The 17,050-nt window shown below is 33.2% G+C and overlaps 1 protein-coding gene across 5 annotated transcripts in view; it reads right to left on the bottom strand.

Annotated features, from left to right (window-relative positions):
* ZNF654 (zinc finger protein 654) overlaps positions 1-17,050 on the bottom strand; it is a 91,145-nt gene that overhangs the window by 31,521 nt on the left and 42,574 nt on the right. For 4 of the 5 annotated variants that reach the window (XM_036850326.1, XM_036850327.1, XM_036850324.1 and 1 more), the window contains exon 3: positions 618-699. In XM_036850326.1, coding sequence (XP_036706221.1) covers positions 618-699 — 82 coding nt within the window. Of the gene's footprint in view, positions 1-617; positions 700-17,050 lie in introns of those variants that run through there. The other variant, XM_036850328.1, reaches the window with a different exon arrangement.

The raw sequence follows: 17,050 nt of genomic DNA on the forward strand, positions 1-17,050 counted from the left end.
GCCATGGTACTACGTATTGCTTCCCAACAAAATGGTAAAAACATCAAATGTTCTTGTATCTACAGGTGAGGTCTTAGATCTTTTGTCATTCCCTTCTGGATTTACTCTTCACTCATAGAGCATGTGCAAAAAAAAAAAAAAAAAAAATCTGCCTCCTATCTTGGGAAGGCTATTAAGAAAACAGATGAGAAAATCAGGAAACAACCAAAGGAAAAAGTGGCATGGAACAAACAGCCTGCTTCTAGTCTAGGCAAAAAGAGTCCTTTTTCCAGGGCTGAGTTCTACATGGGGCTTTGGAATAAAAGCCTTTAGCAGTAAAAAGCAAGTATATGTCCAGGATACGCTTGGGAATCTATAAGGGTGGTGGCAGCAGGCTCTACTCTGGCAAATGTGGAATTAAAATCCTCTGTATGAATTGCTTAGAAGTACAGCTAAAGATTAATTTTAAGAATTAAAAGAATTAAAAGAATTTTTTGCCAACATAACAGAATCTTAAGCATTGCCACCTTAGTAAATATAAAACCTTATAATCAATAAATAATCAATATACTATTTTTAGGGGGAGAATAAAGGCATGTTTTAAATGTAGACAAAATGTAAGTAGTAAACTGTTTTACCTGGAATGATCCAAGAATATCCTTTAAGGGCTCTTCATAAAACTCATCTCTTCCAAAGAACAGCAGCAACTCAAAGAAACTCCTACAAAGAATAAGTGAATGATAACTTGCATTGCTTCTCTGAATTTTTGCCCCAATTTAAAAGTCTCAAGAGATAACAGTTACATAATATCAGATATTTAGTTTTAAAATAGTTGGCTTTGAAAAATTATATTGATCATTTAGGATTCATGTTATGTTTTCAGTAAAATTAGAATAAAAAGAAATATACTGAAATTCTATACCTGTAGAATGAACAATTATATTACTTATGTCTACCAGTGTTCACAGTGGGGGAAAAAATGCAGTGGTATACCATGTGGCAAAAATGTGGCTATACATATAACAATGATTCAAAATGGGCACACAGTCCAGCTTCACCCCAAAACAATGGACCCCAGAGAAAACTCAAATTCTGAGGTTTTTTTCAAAGAGATACAAGGGGTGGTAAAATTGACCCAAAAATATAAGAGGCACAATGAAAGTCTTAGCCAACATTTATATTATAGCAATATCACCAATTTTATACCTAATAAATGACACATGGTCCTCAAACCCTAGGCTTACCTTGATTATCCCATTTATGATAAGTTGTCCAAACTCTGTGGTTTCTCCTTTTTAAATAAATTATTTGGAAAATACTGTTACTAAGTACTTTATGTGCCTTTAACAATTCATGAGTTCACACAGGAAGAAATATAACTTATTTCCTAATCATGAGCATGGAAAACTATTAAAAATTATTTAATATTATTTAGTAATCCTAAAGTATCACAAATGATGAATCCCTGAAAAATTTTAAATTTTATTAACCTAGAAGACTCAACTAGGAATACCTGAAGTTGTATTTTTTAAACACTTCTGGCGCCTTTTTTTGAGGCATAATTGACATACAACAATATATTAGTTTCAGGTGTACAACATAATGATTCAACATTTGTATATATTGTGAAATGACCACAGTAAGTCTAGTTAACATCCATCACCATACACAGTTGCAATTTTTTTCTTGTGATGAGAACTTTTAAGATTTATTCTCTTAGCAACTTTCAAATATGCAACATAGTATTATTAACTGTAGTCACCATACTGTGTATTATTAATACATCCCCATGTTTATTTATTTTATAACTGTAAGTCTGTACCTTTTGTCTCTCTTCGTGCATTCTGCCTACTCCCCACCCCCCACCTCTGGCAACCACTCATCTGCTTTCTGTATCTATGAGCTTGGTATTTTGGGGTTTTCTTGGGTTTTTTTGGTGTTAAAATTCAACATATAGGTGAGCTCATACAGTATTTGTCTTTATCTGACTTATTTCACTTAGCATAATGCCCTTAAGGTTCATCCACGCTGTCACAAATGGCAATACTGCATTTTTTAATGGCTGAATAATGTTTGATTGTGTATATATACCACATCCTCTTTATTCACTAATCCACTGATGGACACACTTAGGTTGTTTCCACATCTCAGCTCTTGTAAATAATGCTGCAATAAACATGGGGTGCATATGTCTTTTTGAGTTAGTGTTTTCATTTTCTTTGGATAAATACTGAAGTGGAATTACTGGATCATATGATAGTTCCAATTTTAATTTCTTGAGGAACCTCCAGACTGTCTGCACCAATTTACATTCCCACTAACAGTGTACAAAGGTTCCCTTTTCTCTACATCCTTGCCAACATGTGTTATTTCTTGTCTTTTTACTTTTTGCCTTTAATCAAAGCAAATCACTAATAAAGACAAATTTTTAAATACAAATGCAAATGCAGAATATAACTGAGAATTTTAAAATTATATAAAAGACCTAGGTATTACACAATAATTGCAAAGACCCTTCTAAATACAGTATAGTAACCATACTCCATAAATTGATATATTTATAAATTTGACTTAAAATTTTTAAATGTCAACAGAACAAAACCACATAAAAGCAGTCAAAAGCAAAATGATACACTGAGAATCTTTGCTGATTTCCTTAATTAAAAAGCTTATACAAGTAATTTTTGTTTTTAAAAAAAAGTTAACAACCTAGTAGAAAACTGGGAGAGAAGACTACTTCACAGAAAAGAAACGCAAGGGATTTTTTTTCAAATATGAAAAGATTCTCTACTATAATTAAATAAGTGAAATTATAAAGATGAAATGTCATCTCTCCTATCATATTTACAAAAATAAAAATGTTGATATATCCCATGATGGCTCTGAAGTACAGAAATAGGCTCTGCTATCTAGTTGGAGGGATGATAAGTGGTACTACTTTTAAAGGCAACATAGTAATAGTCAAAAAAATTTTAAACGCACACATACCATTAGACTTACCATTTCCATTTATAAGAATTTAATCCTCCAAATAATACACACATAAAGTTCAAAGACACACATATATATGGATATGCATCCACAGATGGTTTGTAGCAGTAAAACAATGGAAACATACTAAATGTCTACCACAGGGGACTGGTTAAATTAATTATAATATACCCATGAAGTGAAATATAATACAAATATTAATGAGAATATCAGTGAGAATATATTTACATCTGTATGAATAGATAAGGGAAAAATTCCAGGCATGTATTGTTAAACAAAGATGGAGAAATCTATTCATTACATTATCACTGGTGTAAAGGAAGGGAGAGAGTAGAAGGCACATGTACACCAATGCATATTGCCAGACTACTACAGGGATATGCAACAAACTGGTAAAAACAGTTGCCTTTACATAGGGGAAACAGAAACTAGGGGTCAGGGATGAAAAGGAGAATTATTTTTCATTATCAACCATTATGTATTTATTTTACCATCAATAAGTAAGTATAAAATAGCACCATCAATGTACTTCTGGAATCTTCTCTATCCCTAATAAAGCATTAATTCACATCTATCTCATCTTTAAACTTCTAATAGACCCTATCTCCTGTCTTGCTATTCCACATTTACCTAAAATCCATGTTCAACATGGCTGCCATTGTTATCTTCCTAAAACACAGAATGATCTACTTACAGACTTACCACTTGCTGTGTAGATTTTACCATCTAAAGCAAAGACCTTCAGCTGACACATTTGTTTTATATAGATAAAATATTATTTTAAGATATTTTAGTTTCCAATATTTAAAAACTGTGGTATTTCAGATTAAATGTAGATTTCTCTGAGCTCTTGATAAAGAGGAACCCCTGTAACACAGGGCTTTCATCTCTCCATTGCAAAATAAGCTGAGCAGCTACTGCCTTTAGTCAAGGCATGGACCTCTTTTCCAATTTGCCAGTCTCCATCCACCTCCCATTTCCCCAGCACACTGCCTACTTGACTTATTTATTACTTATATTCCCATCCTATTTTATTTAGGTATTTGAGATCACTGATGAAGAGGAGGAAATTCAGATTCCTTATTTTGACATAAGAACCTTTATGTCTGATCCAAAACTACTTTTACACACATAGCTATTACCAAATTCCATGCTCAAATTGCAGCAAACTTCCCTACATAGCCTAAAACTCCTGTGTGCTTAAAGGTGTTTGGATCTGTTGCTTCCTCAAGACCTATTTATACGATTCCACCTAGGAACTTAGCCTAAAAACTCCCTTCCTTCTCTCCAGACTAATATATAGGTGATTCTTCTGTACTATCATAGTACTGTACTTTGCATATATCACTATTATAACATGTTGAAACAAGGAGGTGTTAACTTTGTACTAGGTAGAATGGGGTAGAAAGTGCATCATTACATTGAGTAGATAGTACTGACTGGTAGACCACTTAATTCTATTGAAGGAGGAAGAAATACAAAGGTTTTTAGTAGAAATAAAATATGCTATGGCAGTAAATTTAGAGATGAATGTGCAGATTAATATGACCTTGTAGATAATCTAAATATGCAGAATTATGTCTGTATTATGTGAACATGAAAGGGGAGCCAACATTACAAGAGATCTGTATATGCCTCACTATCAGCTACCTCAATAACAAGGCCCAAGTCCATTATAATGACATTAAAATGAGAAAAACTACATGCAAAATAAGTAGAGTAAATAATGATAAAACAATATGGTCTAGCTACCTCTGCCTGAGGGTAAGATTCAGGAAAGTCAATAAGTATTTACATAGTAGTGAAATCACTAAGGGAAAAACCTAGAGTATATGTAGAAGTAGAAACTTCTTGTCTCAGACCTGTTGAATTTCCTATTGCCTAGTGTAAAGGATCAACTGAATGTTTAGAGATCAAATTGTCTAGCCCTCAAGGAGGCAAACTCTACAAGGTGCAGGGTAAATGAATCCACAGTAGAACAAGGTAGGACCCCAAAATATATATAGCAGTCTAGAGCAGGAAGGCCTGTTGTTGTATAATACATGAGATAAGAATAGTTAGCCATATTTAAATTGTTAAAAAACAAAGACAAAAACAAACAAAAAAAACTCCCAAAACAAAACAAAACAAAAAACCCAAGAGAATAATATTTCCTAACAGGTAAAAATTACATGAAATTTAAATATTACTGTCAATAAGTACATTATTATTCAAAGAGAACCACACCCATATATTTACATATTGACTATGGTTGCTTTCACACTAGATAACAGAACTGAGTAGTGGCAACAGAGACCTTATGAGTTAAGCCTAAAAATACTTGCTATCTGGCCCTTTACTCACCCATGGTGTACAGCCACACTGGGTTTCAATCTCAGCTCCACCATTTCCTTGATATGTGACCCTGGGCAAGTCACTTAATATCTCTGTGTCTCAGTTTCTTTACTTATAAAACAGGAACAATAATTGTAGCTACTTCTTGTAAAGCACTTAAAACAACCCCTGGGGGTGCTACAGGTGCATGCTAATAATAATATAGTACTACTACTTCTATTATTAACATTGCCATCAAAGTTTCCTTCAACAATCTAAGAAGAAACCTGAGGTCTTCACAGATTTGTTCTTCTCAGCTCTGCATATGTCAATTTTGTTGATATGTAAGACACCAATTTTTCCTCACTTAAATTATGAAGATTTTTTAAGATATCTAACTAAATTCATCAAAATGTTTCTTTCCAAAAATTTATTATTGTATAATGTTATATTGGTTTTTAATGTTGAATATGTTTCATATAGTGTTTAACATTTGTATAATAAAATAGATCTTTAGTATAATGCTTAATATGTCATAGTCTGTACATTAACCAATTATAATTAATATTAGTCCAAATTATGGGTTACCTACAGTTCATTCACCTAAATTGAAATAATTACTCAAAATAGAAATACCCAGGTAAAATGATTTATATAAAAACATAAATTATTTGCAGTGGGACAAGTATATTATAGATGGCAATCCCTCTGAATTTAAAAAATTATACCTTTTACCGTCATTTTTATTTGACTTTCATCAATCAGTATATTCCTATTAGCTATGTAAGTTTAAATAACTAGAATATCACTAAAGTTTCCATTTATGAAACAAACTATATTCTATCCTTGGGTTGCTTGGAATTCAGACCATATATTACAAGTGTTTACCAGACTTCACATATATTACAAGTGGTAATAAGGTACCAGACTTCTTAAAATACAAAGGCACACATAAATAGATTGGTAATTATGACCAGAATTACTTTTCTTTTTTGGGTCTCTGAAGCAGATAAGTAATTTTCACACTAAAATACAAGAATGTGGATTTGTGCATTTATCTGCTATAGGAAAATTCCACTAAATTATGATGCTTAACTATCCAAATATAAGAAACCCACTTACCAATTTAAGCCAAAGAAAATTAGGTCTGTTCTACATGAATTAAATAAGAATAGAATAAAATGTTATTGCCCACACTTTAAACACTCATTTTTAACAATTTCTTCTACACTTACTAACTCTAAATCTTTGATCATATAGATGTTTCAAACTCAGCAGTACTTAATCTTTTTTTTTTTTTTCCCTTTGGCCACGCCCGTGCAGCATGTGGGATCTTAGTTCCCTGACCAGGGAATGAACCCGCACCCGCTGCAGTGGAAGTGTGGAGTCTTAACCACTGGACCACCAGGGAAGTCCCAGCACTACTTAATCTTAACAAAGAGCGTTTACTTTGTCATACTCAAGCATTCCAATGCATTTATCTTCAAAATACTTTCTTCAGTAATGTCTTTAGTGAGGAAAGAAGAGGTTCATAGTTTTTTTTTTCAACTATATACTGATAAACTGTACATTATTTTCTGTAAAGTACGACAGACTAGTACCCTTAGCGATTCACCCTCTGAAAACAAGTAAAATGCTGGATAAAATAGCTGGCTTTTGCCTTGACTAAAACTTCAAACAGCTATACCAATATGCTCCTCCCAACAACTTCACCACATTTCTAAGACTGTTAAGGAAAACTGCCTGGTTGCACTTTGAACTACCCTGGAAAAGAAAAAAAAAAAAAACATCTAGTTTTAAAATCCTCTCATATAGGTTGTCACCTGAATTCATTTTATGTACGTGGTCCAAAAATTCTCAAGCCAAGAATTTAGCTAAAATTGGTCCTGGACTAGTAATATCTCCAGGTCCCTGCCAGAACAAATGTAGATCCTTTCTGAATATCCACTTCAAATTCAGGCCCCAATTTTTGCAAATAAACTTATTCCAAGAAAATACAAATTCACAATGTAAATAATAATGATGATGACAATAAAAACCACAGTATATAAGGAAACACAACACCATGAGCAAGAAGCAACAGAAAGTCCATGAAGACTTTATATATTTAAACCAGACCCAGAATATAAAATGAGGATAATATTAAGGAATAAAGAAATATTAAAATGATAAAAAACAATAGCAGTCAAAAAACTTATAGAAATAAAAAGTAAAATCAATGAAATTAAAAGCCAATGAACATATTTAATTGCAGATTAGACACAGCTGAAGAAAGAACTGGTAAACTGAAAGATCTGTAAAAAAATAAAGCGTAATACAGAGAGACAAAGAAATGGAAAATACAAGCAAGAGTTAAAGACATGAGGAATGGAGTGTACAAGTCTAACATGCCTAATCATACTTCAAAAAAAAAAAAGAATGAGAGAATGAAGCTAAGACAAAAACTGGGTAAGAATTTTTCGTAACTGATGAAAGATACCAATCCTCAGGTACAGGAAGCCCAGGAAATCTCAATAATGATTAATAAAAATAAATCTATACCTAGCTAATCACAGTAAGCTATAAAATGCCAAATACAAAGAACAATATATAAACCAGAGAATAATAAAGACTGTTTACAAAGACACAGGAAATTAAATTAGCAAGAAGAGCCTAAGATGCAAATTAGTAAGCATATAGGCTAAAACATTTGACAGTATGAAGCAATAATAATAATTTCATCTGGGCTTTAAAAGTCATAGCGAAAATACATTGCATCAGTAACATTAAAGTTGGAAGGAGAAGCTTCAGCCTTAGTGTTCTAGTGTTTTTGAACTGGAGGAAGATAAAAAGCATATAAAATATATACTTCAGTAAGTTAAGTATTAAATTCTCCTAATTTATAAATTTACATACCCTCATGTTTTTCTGAAAGTAGAAAGTTGATTACAACGTTAATATCTAGGAAAACCATGAAATAGCATGAGCAATGAAAAGGAACTTGCCAATATTAAAACATCTTGTAAAGCCTTTATTATTCAACTGGCATTATACTGACACATCAACAAATAGCCTAATGAAATCAAATGGAAAATCCAAAAACAGGACAACTGCATGTGAAAAATGAGTATATGACAAAAACAGCATCTCAAATCAGGGGAAATGTTTACTCCATATCAGATAGCCCAATATTAAAAGACAAAATTGATTTACTCCAACTTCCAAACATAAGAAAAAATTCAAAATGGATAAAAAACCTAAATATAAAAAATTAAACACTACAAATATCAGAAGTAATCACATATAACTTGGTTATAGAGAACTTTTTCTTAACTATGACTCATGGTCAGAAGCAACAGAACACTGATAAATTTTAATTACATTTTAAAACGTCTAAAAATATAAATGCCATAAGGAAAGCAAAACATAAATGAAAACATATACATTTGTAACTAATATCAGAGGAAGGGGTTAATATCCCTAATACATAAAGAGTTTATGAAAACTGAGAAGAAAAAGTCCAACTAACTTATAGAAAATGGGCTTGAGATAATATAAACAGGTAGCTCGTGGAAAATGAAACAAAATGGTCTTTAAGGATATGCAAAAGGGTGTTCACCTTCACTCACAATAAGAAAAATACAAATTAAAACCACATTGATGTGCCATTTCTCTTCTATTAGCATAGCAAAAAATCAAGTTTGACAACACAAAACTGTGGTGAGGTCGGAGGTAAAGCTTTATTTTATGGGTGAGAATGCAAAATGGTACAAGCTGTATAAAGGGAACTTTGAGACTACTTAGCAAAATTACATATCTATTCATCCTTTGACACAGATTCTAGGAGCCTACCCCAAAAATGTACTGGCAAACATACAAAAAGATGTATGCCAATGGATATTACTCATAGCACTATTTGTAATAGGAAAAGAATGGAAGCAATCCAAATACTTATCATTAGAAGGCATGTTGAATGAACTATGGTACATCTACACAATACTGTAAGATGTAAAAAGAAATTTGGACTATCTCTGTATCACTATGGAGTGATCTCCAAGATATAATATTAAGTGAAAAAAGCAGAGTGTAGAAAAGTGTGTACCTGTTTATCTAAAAAAGGGCATAGGGGTAGGGATATATATCTGTTGGAACTGGCTTTTCTATCCAACCAATTTGTCTTTTTTAATAGGTTTAGGCAATTTACATATATTGCTTGGATTGAAACCTACTATGGATTTATTCTCTGTTCACTGCTCCATTTGATGCTTCTTCCACCGTCTTTTGGATTGAGTGATTTTATGATTCCATTTTATCTCCATTTTCGCTTAATATATCCATCTCTGTATTCAATGTTTTTAGTGACTACTCTAGTGTTTACTATATATATAAGTCCTAGCCTACCTTCAAATGATATTATGCTGCTTTAGGTATAATATAATAATCCTTGTGCTCTTTTTGTCATTCATTTAAATTTTACATGCTACAAACAATACTTCACTACAATTTTTGCTTTAATCTCAGCACTTAGAAAATATAACCCATAGACTGGCTGCCAGTTTCCGTAAAAGTTTTACTGGAACACAGCCACATGCATTCATTTATGTTGTCTATGGCTACCTTGGTGCTACAAGAGCAGAGTTGAGTAGTTACTCTCTGATCTGCAAAGCTAAAGTATCTGGCCTTTAAAAAAAAAAAAAAAAAGTTTGCCAACCCCTGCATTAGACAGTTATGTTTCACAGTGACTAAAAATTTTTTAAATTCAATTTTATATTTACAGTTGGCCCTTAAACAACATAGATTTGAACTGTGAAGGTCCACTTGTATGCAGATTTCTTTCAATAAATATGTACTAAAGTACTATGCAATCTGTGATTGGCTGAATCCATGGATGCAGAATTGCAGAAATGGAAACCTGACTGTAAAGTTCTACATGAATTTTTGACTGTGTGGGAGGTTGGTGCCCCTAACCCCTCCACCATTCACGGGTCAACTGTATCTTCAAGCTTGTACCATTTTCAGATCTCTTCATTTCTTTAAGTAGATTTTCTGTCTGGCATCATACTTGTGCTACTTTTTTTTGTAGTTCAGGTCTTCTGGGAATAAGTCTTGCCGTATTTGCTTCCCCGAAAACATCTTTATTTCTCCCTCTCGAATTGATAGTTGAAAGAATTGTTCTTTCACCACTTTAAAGATGTCACTTGACTGTGTTCTGGCTTGCATAGTTTCTGAGATGCCTGCTGTAGCTTTCTAAATTAGGTAATGTTTTTGTTCTCTGGTGGCCTTCAAGATTTTCTCTGTGATTTTTTGAGTTTGAATGTGATGCATCTAGGGGACCTAGGTGGTAGTCTGAGAGAGAGAGTTTGAAATTATCCTGTTTCTTGTTCTGAGTTTCTTAGACCTGTGGTTTAACATCTTTCATTATATCTGAAAAATTCATGGCTACTATTTTGCACTTCTTCTGCCTCATCTTTCTTCTCTTTCTGGGATTCTAACAGACATATGTTATACAATTTCATATTTTCCCAAAGCTCTTAGATGCTCTGTTCTGTTTTCTTCTCTTTTTCTCTTTGTCATTTAGTTTGGGTAATTTCTTCTGACCTGTATTTGAGTTCATTCATTCTTTCCTCAATTGTGTTGTGTTGACTCTACTGATGAGCACATCAGAGGCATTCTTCATCTGTTTCTATATTTTTTATTTCCAGCATTTCCATTTGAATCTTTCTTAAAAAGTGTCCCAGCTCTCTGCTGAAATTCTCAATATGTTCAACCATGTTATCCACTTTTCCCACTAGATCTTTATATCTAAATTTGATTCTACAAACTGCTCTGTCTCTTAATAGTGCATTTTTTTCTTGCTCTTTTTTGTATGTCTATAATTTTTAACTGAAAGCTGGACTTTATGATATATGAAAGTATAAACAGATGTTAATAAAATTGGTGCCTGGAAACAGACAAGCCTTTTCTTCTGCTAGCCTTTACTGTTGAGCATTTAAATAAATCTACTCGTGAGTTAAGTGAGTTTGTGTTATTGCTATCATGTGGGTTGTTGCTATCATGACCTTCAGTGCACCAGTGGCTTCAAATTCCTCCACTGTTACATTGTGTAGAGGGTGGAGCCTGGGTTGCCAGATAATATTTTAGGCTTTCTGGGCCACATTAAGTCTCTCTCACATTTTTTTTTTAACACCATTGTTTAAAAATATAAAGACCAGTCTTAGCTTGGGAGCCATATTCAAACAAACAAACAAACAAAAAAAACAGAAACAGCCATGGACAGCATTTGACCCCATGGGCCATAGTCTGCCAACTCCTAAGGTAAAGAATAATCAGGTTAAGCAGAGAAATGGAAGACATAAAAGACCCAATTAAAACTTTTATAAATAAAAAAATACAATGTCTGAGATGAGAAATACATTGTATGGGATTAATGTCAGATTAGACTCTGCAGAAGATAAAATCAGTGAAAACAAGGTATAGCATTAGTAAAACAAAACACACACAAAGAAAGACTGAAAAAAATGAACAGAACAATCAGTCAGGTGCGGGTCAACTGTGGATTCCCTTCAAGTGGTGTCCTTTAAGAAAACATAATGGTGATTTCTAAAAAAATTCTTTTTTTTTTACAATTGAAAATAAAATTTATTTGTAATATTTAATTCATTTTAAGAAAGGAAATTTCTACATATTCTTGTGAAATAGCTATAGATACATATTTTTTCTTAGCTTTCTTATCAGTTGGCTAAATAGTGAATTCTGAAAATTCTGACAAATAAGCAATGTAGGATATAATTTATGATAATCCTGTGAAAGACCTCCATAAGTTTCCACCTTACTTCCTTTTTTTTCCTAAAAAAATTGAGAGAATTTCCCAAATTTGGTAAAAAAGTACAAATCCAAAATTCCAAGAAGCTTAAGAGTAAGAAATGTTAGAGATATTACACAAGGAAAATTACAATCAAGTTTCTTAAAACCAGCAATAGATTTCAAAAGACACCAATAAGAAAATGAAAAGACAAGCCACAGAATAGGCAAAAGTATTCACGAATCATAGATCTGACAAAGAATGTGCAACCAGAATATATAAATAACTCTTACAACTTAATAAGAAGGCAAACAAGCCAATTTAAAAATGGGCAAAGATTTGAATAGACATTTTACCAAAGAAGATACGCAATAGCAAATAGGTACACGAAAGGATATTTGCCATCAACAGCACTGAGGAAGTGCAAATTTAAACCAAAATAAGACACCACTACACAACTACTGGAATAGCTATCATGAAAAAGACAAATAATCACAAGTGTTAGTGAACATATGGAGACACTGAAACCTTTCTAGATAGCTGGTTAGAATTTTAAATGGTGTAGTCACTTTGGAAACAGTTTGGCAGTTCTATGTTAAACCGAAGTTAAACATAAACTTATCATAGCATCTAGCAATTCCATCCCTAGGTATCTACTCAAGAGAAATAAAAACATTTGCCCACTTGTACACAAATGTTCATAGCCAAAAAATTGCAAACAATCCATATATCCATCAATTGATGATTGTAAAAACAAAATTTACTATATCCATACAATGGATTACTATCCAGCACAAAAATGAATGAGCTACTGATAAGTGCTAAAACATGAATGAACCTCAAAAACATTACTCTAAATGAAAGTACTCATATGTAAAAGCCTACATGTTGTGACATATTGTTTACATTAAATGTCTAGGTATAGCAGCTCTATTAAGATAGAAAACAGATCAGTAGTTGCCTTGGGCTGGGAATTGTCTGAAAGTAAGCATGAGGGATATTTTAGAGGTGGAGAAAATGTAGTAACACTGGATTGTGGTGACGGCTGCACAACTTTATAAATTTACTATAAATCATTTAATTATACTTAAACTGCATGAACTTAATGACATGGAAATTATGCCTCAATAAAGCTATAAAAAAAAGATAACTAGCAATGGGTAAAGAGTGTGGAGGTATAGATGAAAGAATACTGATGATATATTGATAATTATTGAAGCTGGTGATGGGTAAGGGCAGTTCATTATACTATTCCTTCTACTTCTCTGTAGGTTTGAAAATTATCATAATTTTAAAAATTTATAAAACAATGCATTGACAAAGATGTAGGGAAACAGGTCCTCTCTTATATGGCTGGCAATATTGTAAATTGGCTCAACTTCTACAGAGAAAATTTGGCACTATCGAAATGATAAACCTAAGACTCTTTGATCTAGCAATTCTACTCCCAGGATACCTGTACAATATACAAAAATCCTTGCACAGGTATACCTCAGATATTGCAGATTCAGGTCCAGATCACAGCAATAAAGCAAATATTGCAATAAAGACACATGAATTTTTTGGTTTCCCACTGCATATAAAAGTTATGTTTATACTATACTATAATCTATTAAGTGTGCAATAATATTATGTATAAAAAAGTATATACCTTAATTTAAAAATGCTTTCTTGCTAAAAAGTGCTAACCATCATTTGAGCCTTCAGTGAGTTGTAGCAGTAACATCACAGATCACTGATCACAGATCACAACAAATGTAATAATAATGAAAAAGTGTGAAACATTATGAGAATTACCAAAACATGACAAAGAGACATGAAATGAGCAAATTCTGTTGAGCACCAACAGACCTGCTCAACGCAGGGTTGCCACAAACCTTCAACTTGCAAAAAAACCAGTTATCTGTGAATCAAATTAAGCAGAGTGCAACAAAACAAGGTATGCCTGTACATATTCCAAGTGCCACTCATACGTGGCAATTCATTAAAATTCAAGATTCATTATTGTTGATAACAGCAATAGATTGGAACATAATCTAAACACACATTAATAGAGTACCAGTTAGTTAAAATTTTTATATATCCATAACAGTTAAATACTCTACAACCATTATAATGACTGATGATAGTTTTTCTATGTTGGGGAAAGATATCTGAATGAAGATATCTGAATGAACAAAGGGTACAAGACAGTGTGCACACTACACTAGCATTTTTGTAAAATGGAGGAAAAGGAAACATGATTATTTTTCTTGTACATGCATAAAATATCTCTGGAAGGAAACCCAAGAGAACAGTTACATTGTTTGCCTATGGAAATGGAAACTAGGGAGCATTTCCACTGTAAACGAAATTGAAGGATGTAAACTGAACAATATCTCCTTGTAAGCTCACCATACTTTTTGAATTTTGAAACACGAACATGTGTTACCTACTCAAAAACAAAAAAGAAAAAGTGATAGAGAAAATATTAAAAGCAGCTTCCCAAAAGGGTACATTATATACAGGGAAACAAAAATAAGGACGGCAGACTTTTCATCAGGAAAAAAAATATTGCGCAAGCCAGAAAACAATGGATGGACACCTTTTAAAGTACTGAGGATAAAAATCCTGTCAACCAAAAATTTAATAATCAGTGAAAATATCTTTCAAAAACAGAGGTCTCTTACCTCCAAGACAATCAGCACACCACAGAATCATATCCATCTCACTGCTGACAACCTTGTGATGAACCTACAGGATGAAAGTTTCACCCAAGGAAGTGACAGCTTTATAAAGGGTAAGAATTGAGCCTAGTGACCAAGAGCTCCTCCCCGAGAAGAAATGAATCTCTTTCTCCCTTGGTGTCTGAGGAGCCCGCTTGGGGTCCAGCAAACCCCACCCTGACCCCAGTATCGTGTGATGGTCCCCTCTGCTCCAGTCCTCCCAACCCTTCTTGGATGAATGAAAACTGACCCATTTTCAGGGGAATGACTTTCCTCCTCACTGTGTTGGCCTGAGGTGTTGGGACAGTGTGTGATTTTCCAGTGGTTTCCTACACTGTCGGTTCCTCCCTCGAGGTTGGGAGGCAATAACTACCATCCCAGGACTTCTCAATACATTTTTATTACCTAAACTGATGGGGGAAAATACCCCAGAGATCTCTGTCAGTTATGCAGAAGCCAACTGGTTAATGGTTAAGTTTGATCAAGGGAGGCAATGGTAGAAAACTGAAAGTTAGGAGGAAGGGAGGAATAAGGGGTCTTTTCCCCCTGCTCTTCTTCTTCTGGGACCTCTTTAGCAGTAATTATATTTCTTCCGAGGTCTCCTCTCACACAAGTCAATGCTTCTTCCCCTCATCAACCATTTCCAGTCTCCGAGTTCTAGTATTCCATCCTTGTGCCTTTGTCCTTCTATTTCCAGGACTAACAGCGACTTAACTACTAGTTGCTAAGTGTAGGTTCATCATCCTCTCCTTGGTCTATTCTCTCAGATCTTCTAACAACTATGAAACTGGTTCTATAAATTAAATTAAATTCTCTCTACTGAATTACCTAGCATGACTTACATTTCCCTAACGAGATCTTGATTTAAATAACCTATAAAACTTATCCATAACTCATAAACTTATCTCCACCTATAAACCTATCTTAATCAAAAAGAAAGTAAAAAAGGAAACAAAAATAAATTTACTTGTGATTATTCCCTATAAGACCAGCAGGAAATTATATTCCATCCCCCCAGTTCCAAAATTAGAATGGAAAACTTTTTCAAAGGTCCATGGCTTAAGAAAAATATAACCAATAAGCTACAGCCAAGATGAGTCACATATTTATTTTTATTAAATATTTTAAAAATATAAGTTTGCCTTGGTGCCTTCATCCTAGGAAAAATTTTTAATTGAGATATAATTTATATATAACATTATATTAGTTTCAGGTGTACAATATAATAATTTGATACTTGCATATTATTACAAAATGATCACAACAAGTCTAGTTAACGTCCGTCATCACATATAGCCATAATGTTTTTCCTATGATAAGAGCTTACAAGATCTACTCTCTTAGCACCTTACAAATTTACAATACAGTATTATTAACTATATAGTCACCAAGCTTTACATACATTCAATGACCTATTCATTTTATAACTGCAAAGTTTGTACCTTTTAACCACCTTCACCCATTTGGCCTACCCCCAACCCCCACCTATGGCAACCACCAATCTGTTTTCTGTATCTATGAGTTCAGTTTTGTTTTGTTTTCTTTTAGATTCCATATATAACTGAAATCATTAGGGTATTTGACTTTCTCTGTCTGACTTATTTCACGTAGCATAATAACCTCAAGGTCCATCCATGTTGTCACAGATGGCAAAACTGCATTCTTTTTTATGGCTGATAATAGTCATATATATATATATACACATACACATACATATCACATCTCTTTATCCTTTCATCTATCAATGGACACTTAGGTTGCTTCCATATCTTGGCTACTGTAAATAGCAATGAACATAGGGTTGGCAATATCTTTTTGAGTTAATGTTTTTACTTCTTTCATATTAATACCCAGAAGTGGAACTGCTGTATCATGTGGTAGTTCTATTTTTAACTTTTTGAGGAACTTCCATAGTAGCACTTTCCATAGTGGCTGCACCAATTTACATTCCCAAAAACAGTGCACAAGGATTCCCTCTCTCCCCATCCTTGCAACGCTTACTACTTCTTGTCTTTTTGATAACAGCCATTCTAACAGGTGTGAGATGATGGCTTATTGTGGTTCTGATTTGCATTTCCCTGATGATTAGTGATGTTGAACACATTTACATATACCTGTTGGCCATCTGTATGTCTTCTTTGCAAAACTGTCTATTCAGATCTGCCCATTTTTTTTAATCTGATTGTTTTTTGCTATTGAGTTGTATGAGTCTTTATACTTTCTGTATTTTGGATATTAACCCCTTATCAGATACATAATTTGCAAGTATTTTCTCTCATTC

Source organism: Balaenoptera musculus, chromosome 4 (assembly GCF_009873245.2).
Source record: "Balaenoptera musculus isolate JJ_BM4_2016_0621 chromosome 4, mBalMus1.pri.v3, whole genome shotgun sequence".
Taxonomy (NCBI): domain Eukaryota; kingdom Metazoa; phylum Chordata; class Mammalia; order Artiodactyla; family Balaenopteridae; genus Balaenoptera; species Balaenoptera musculus.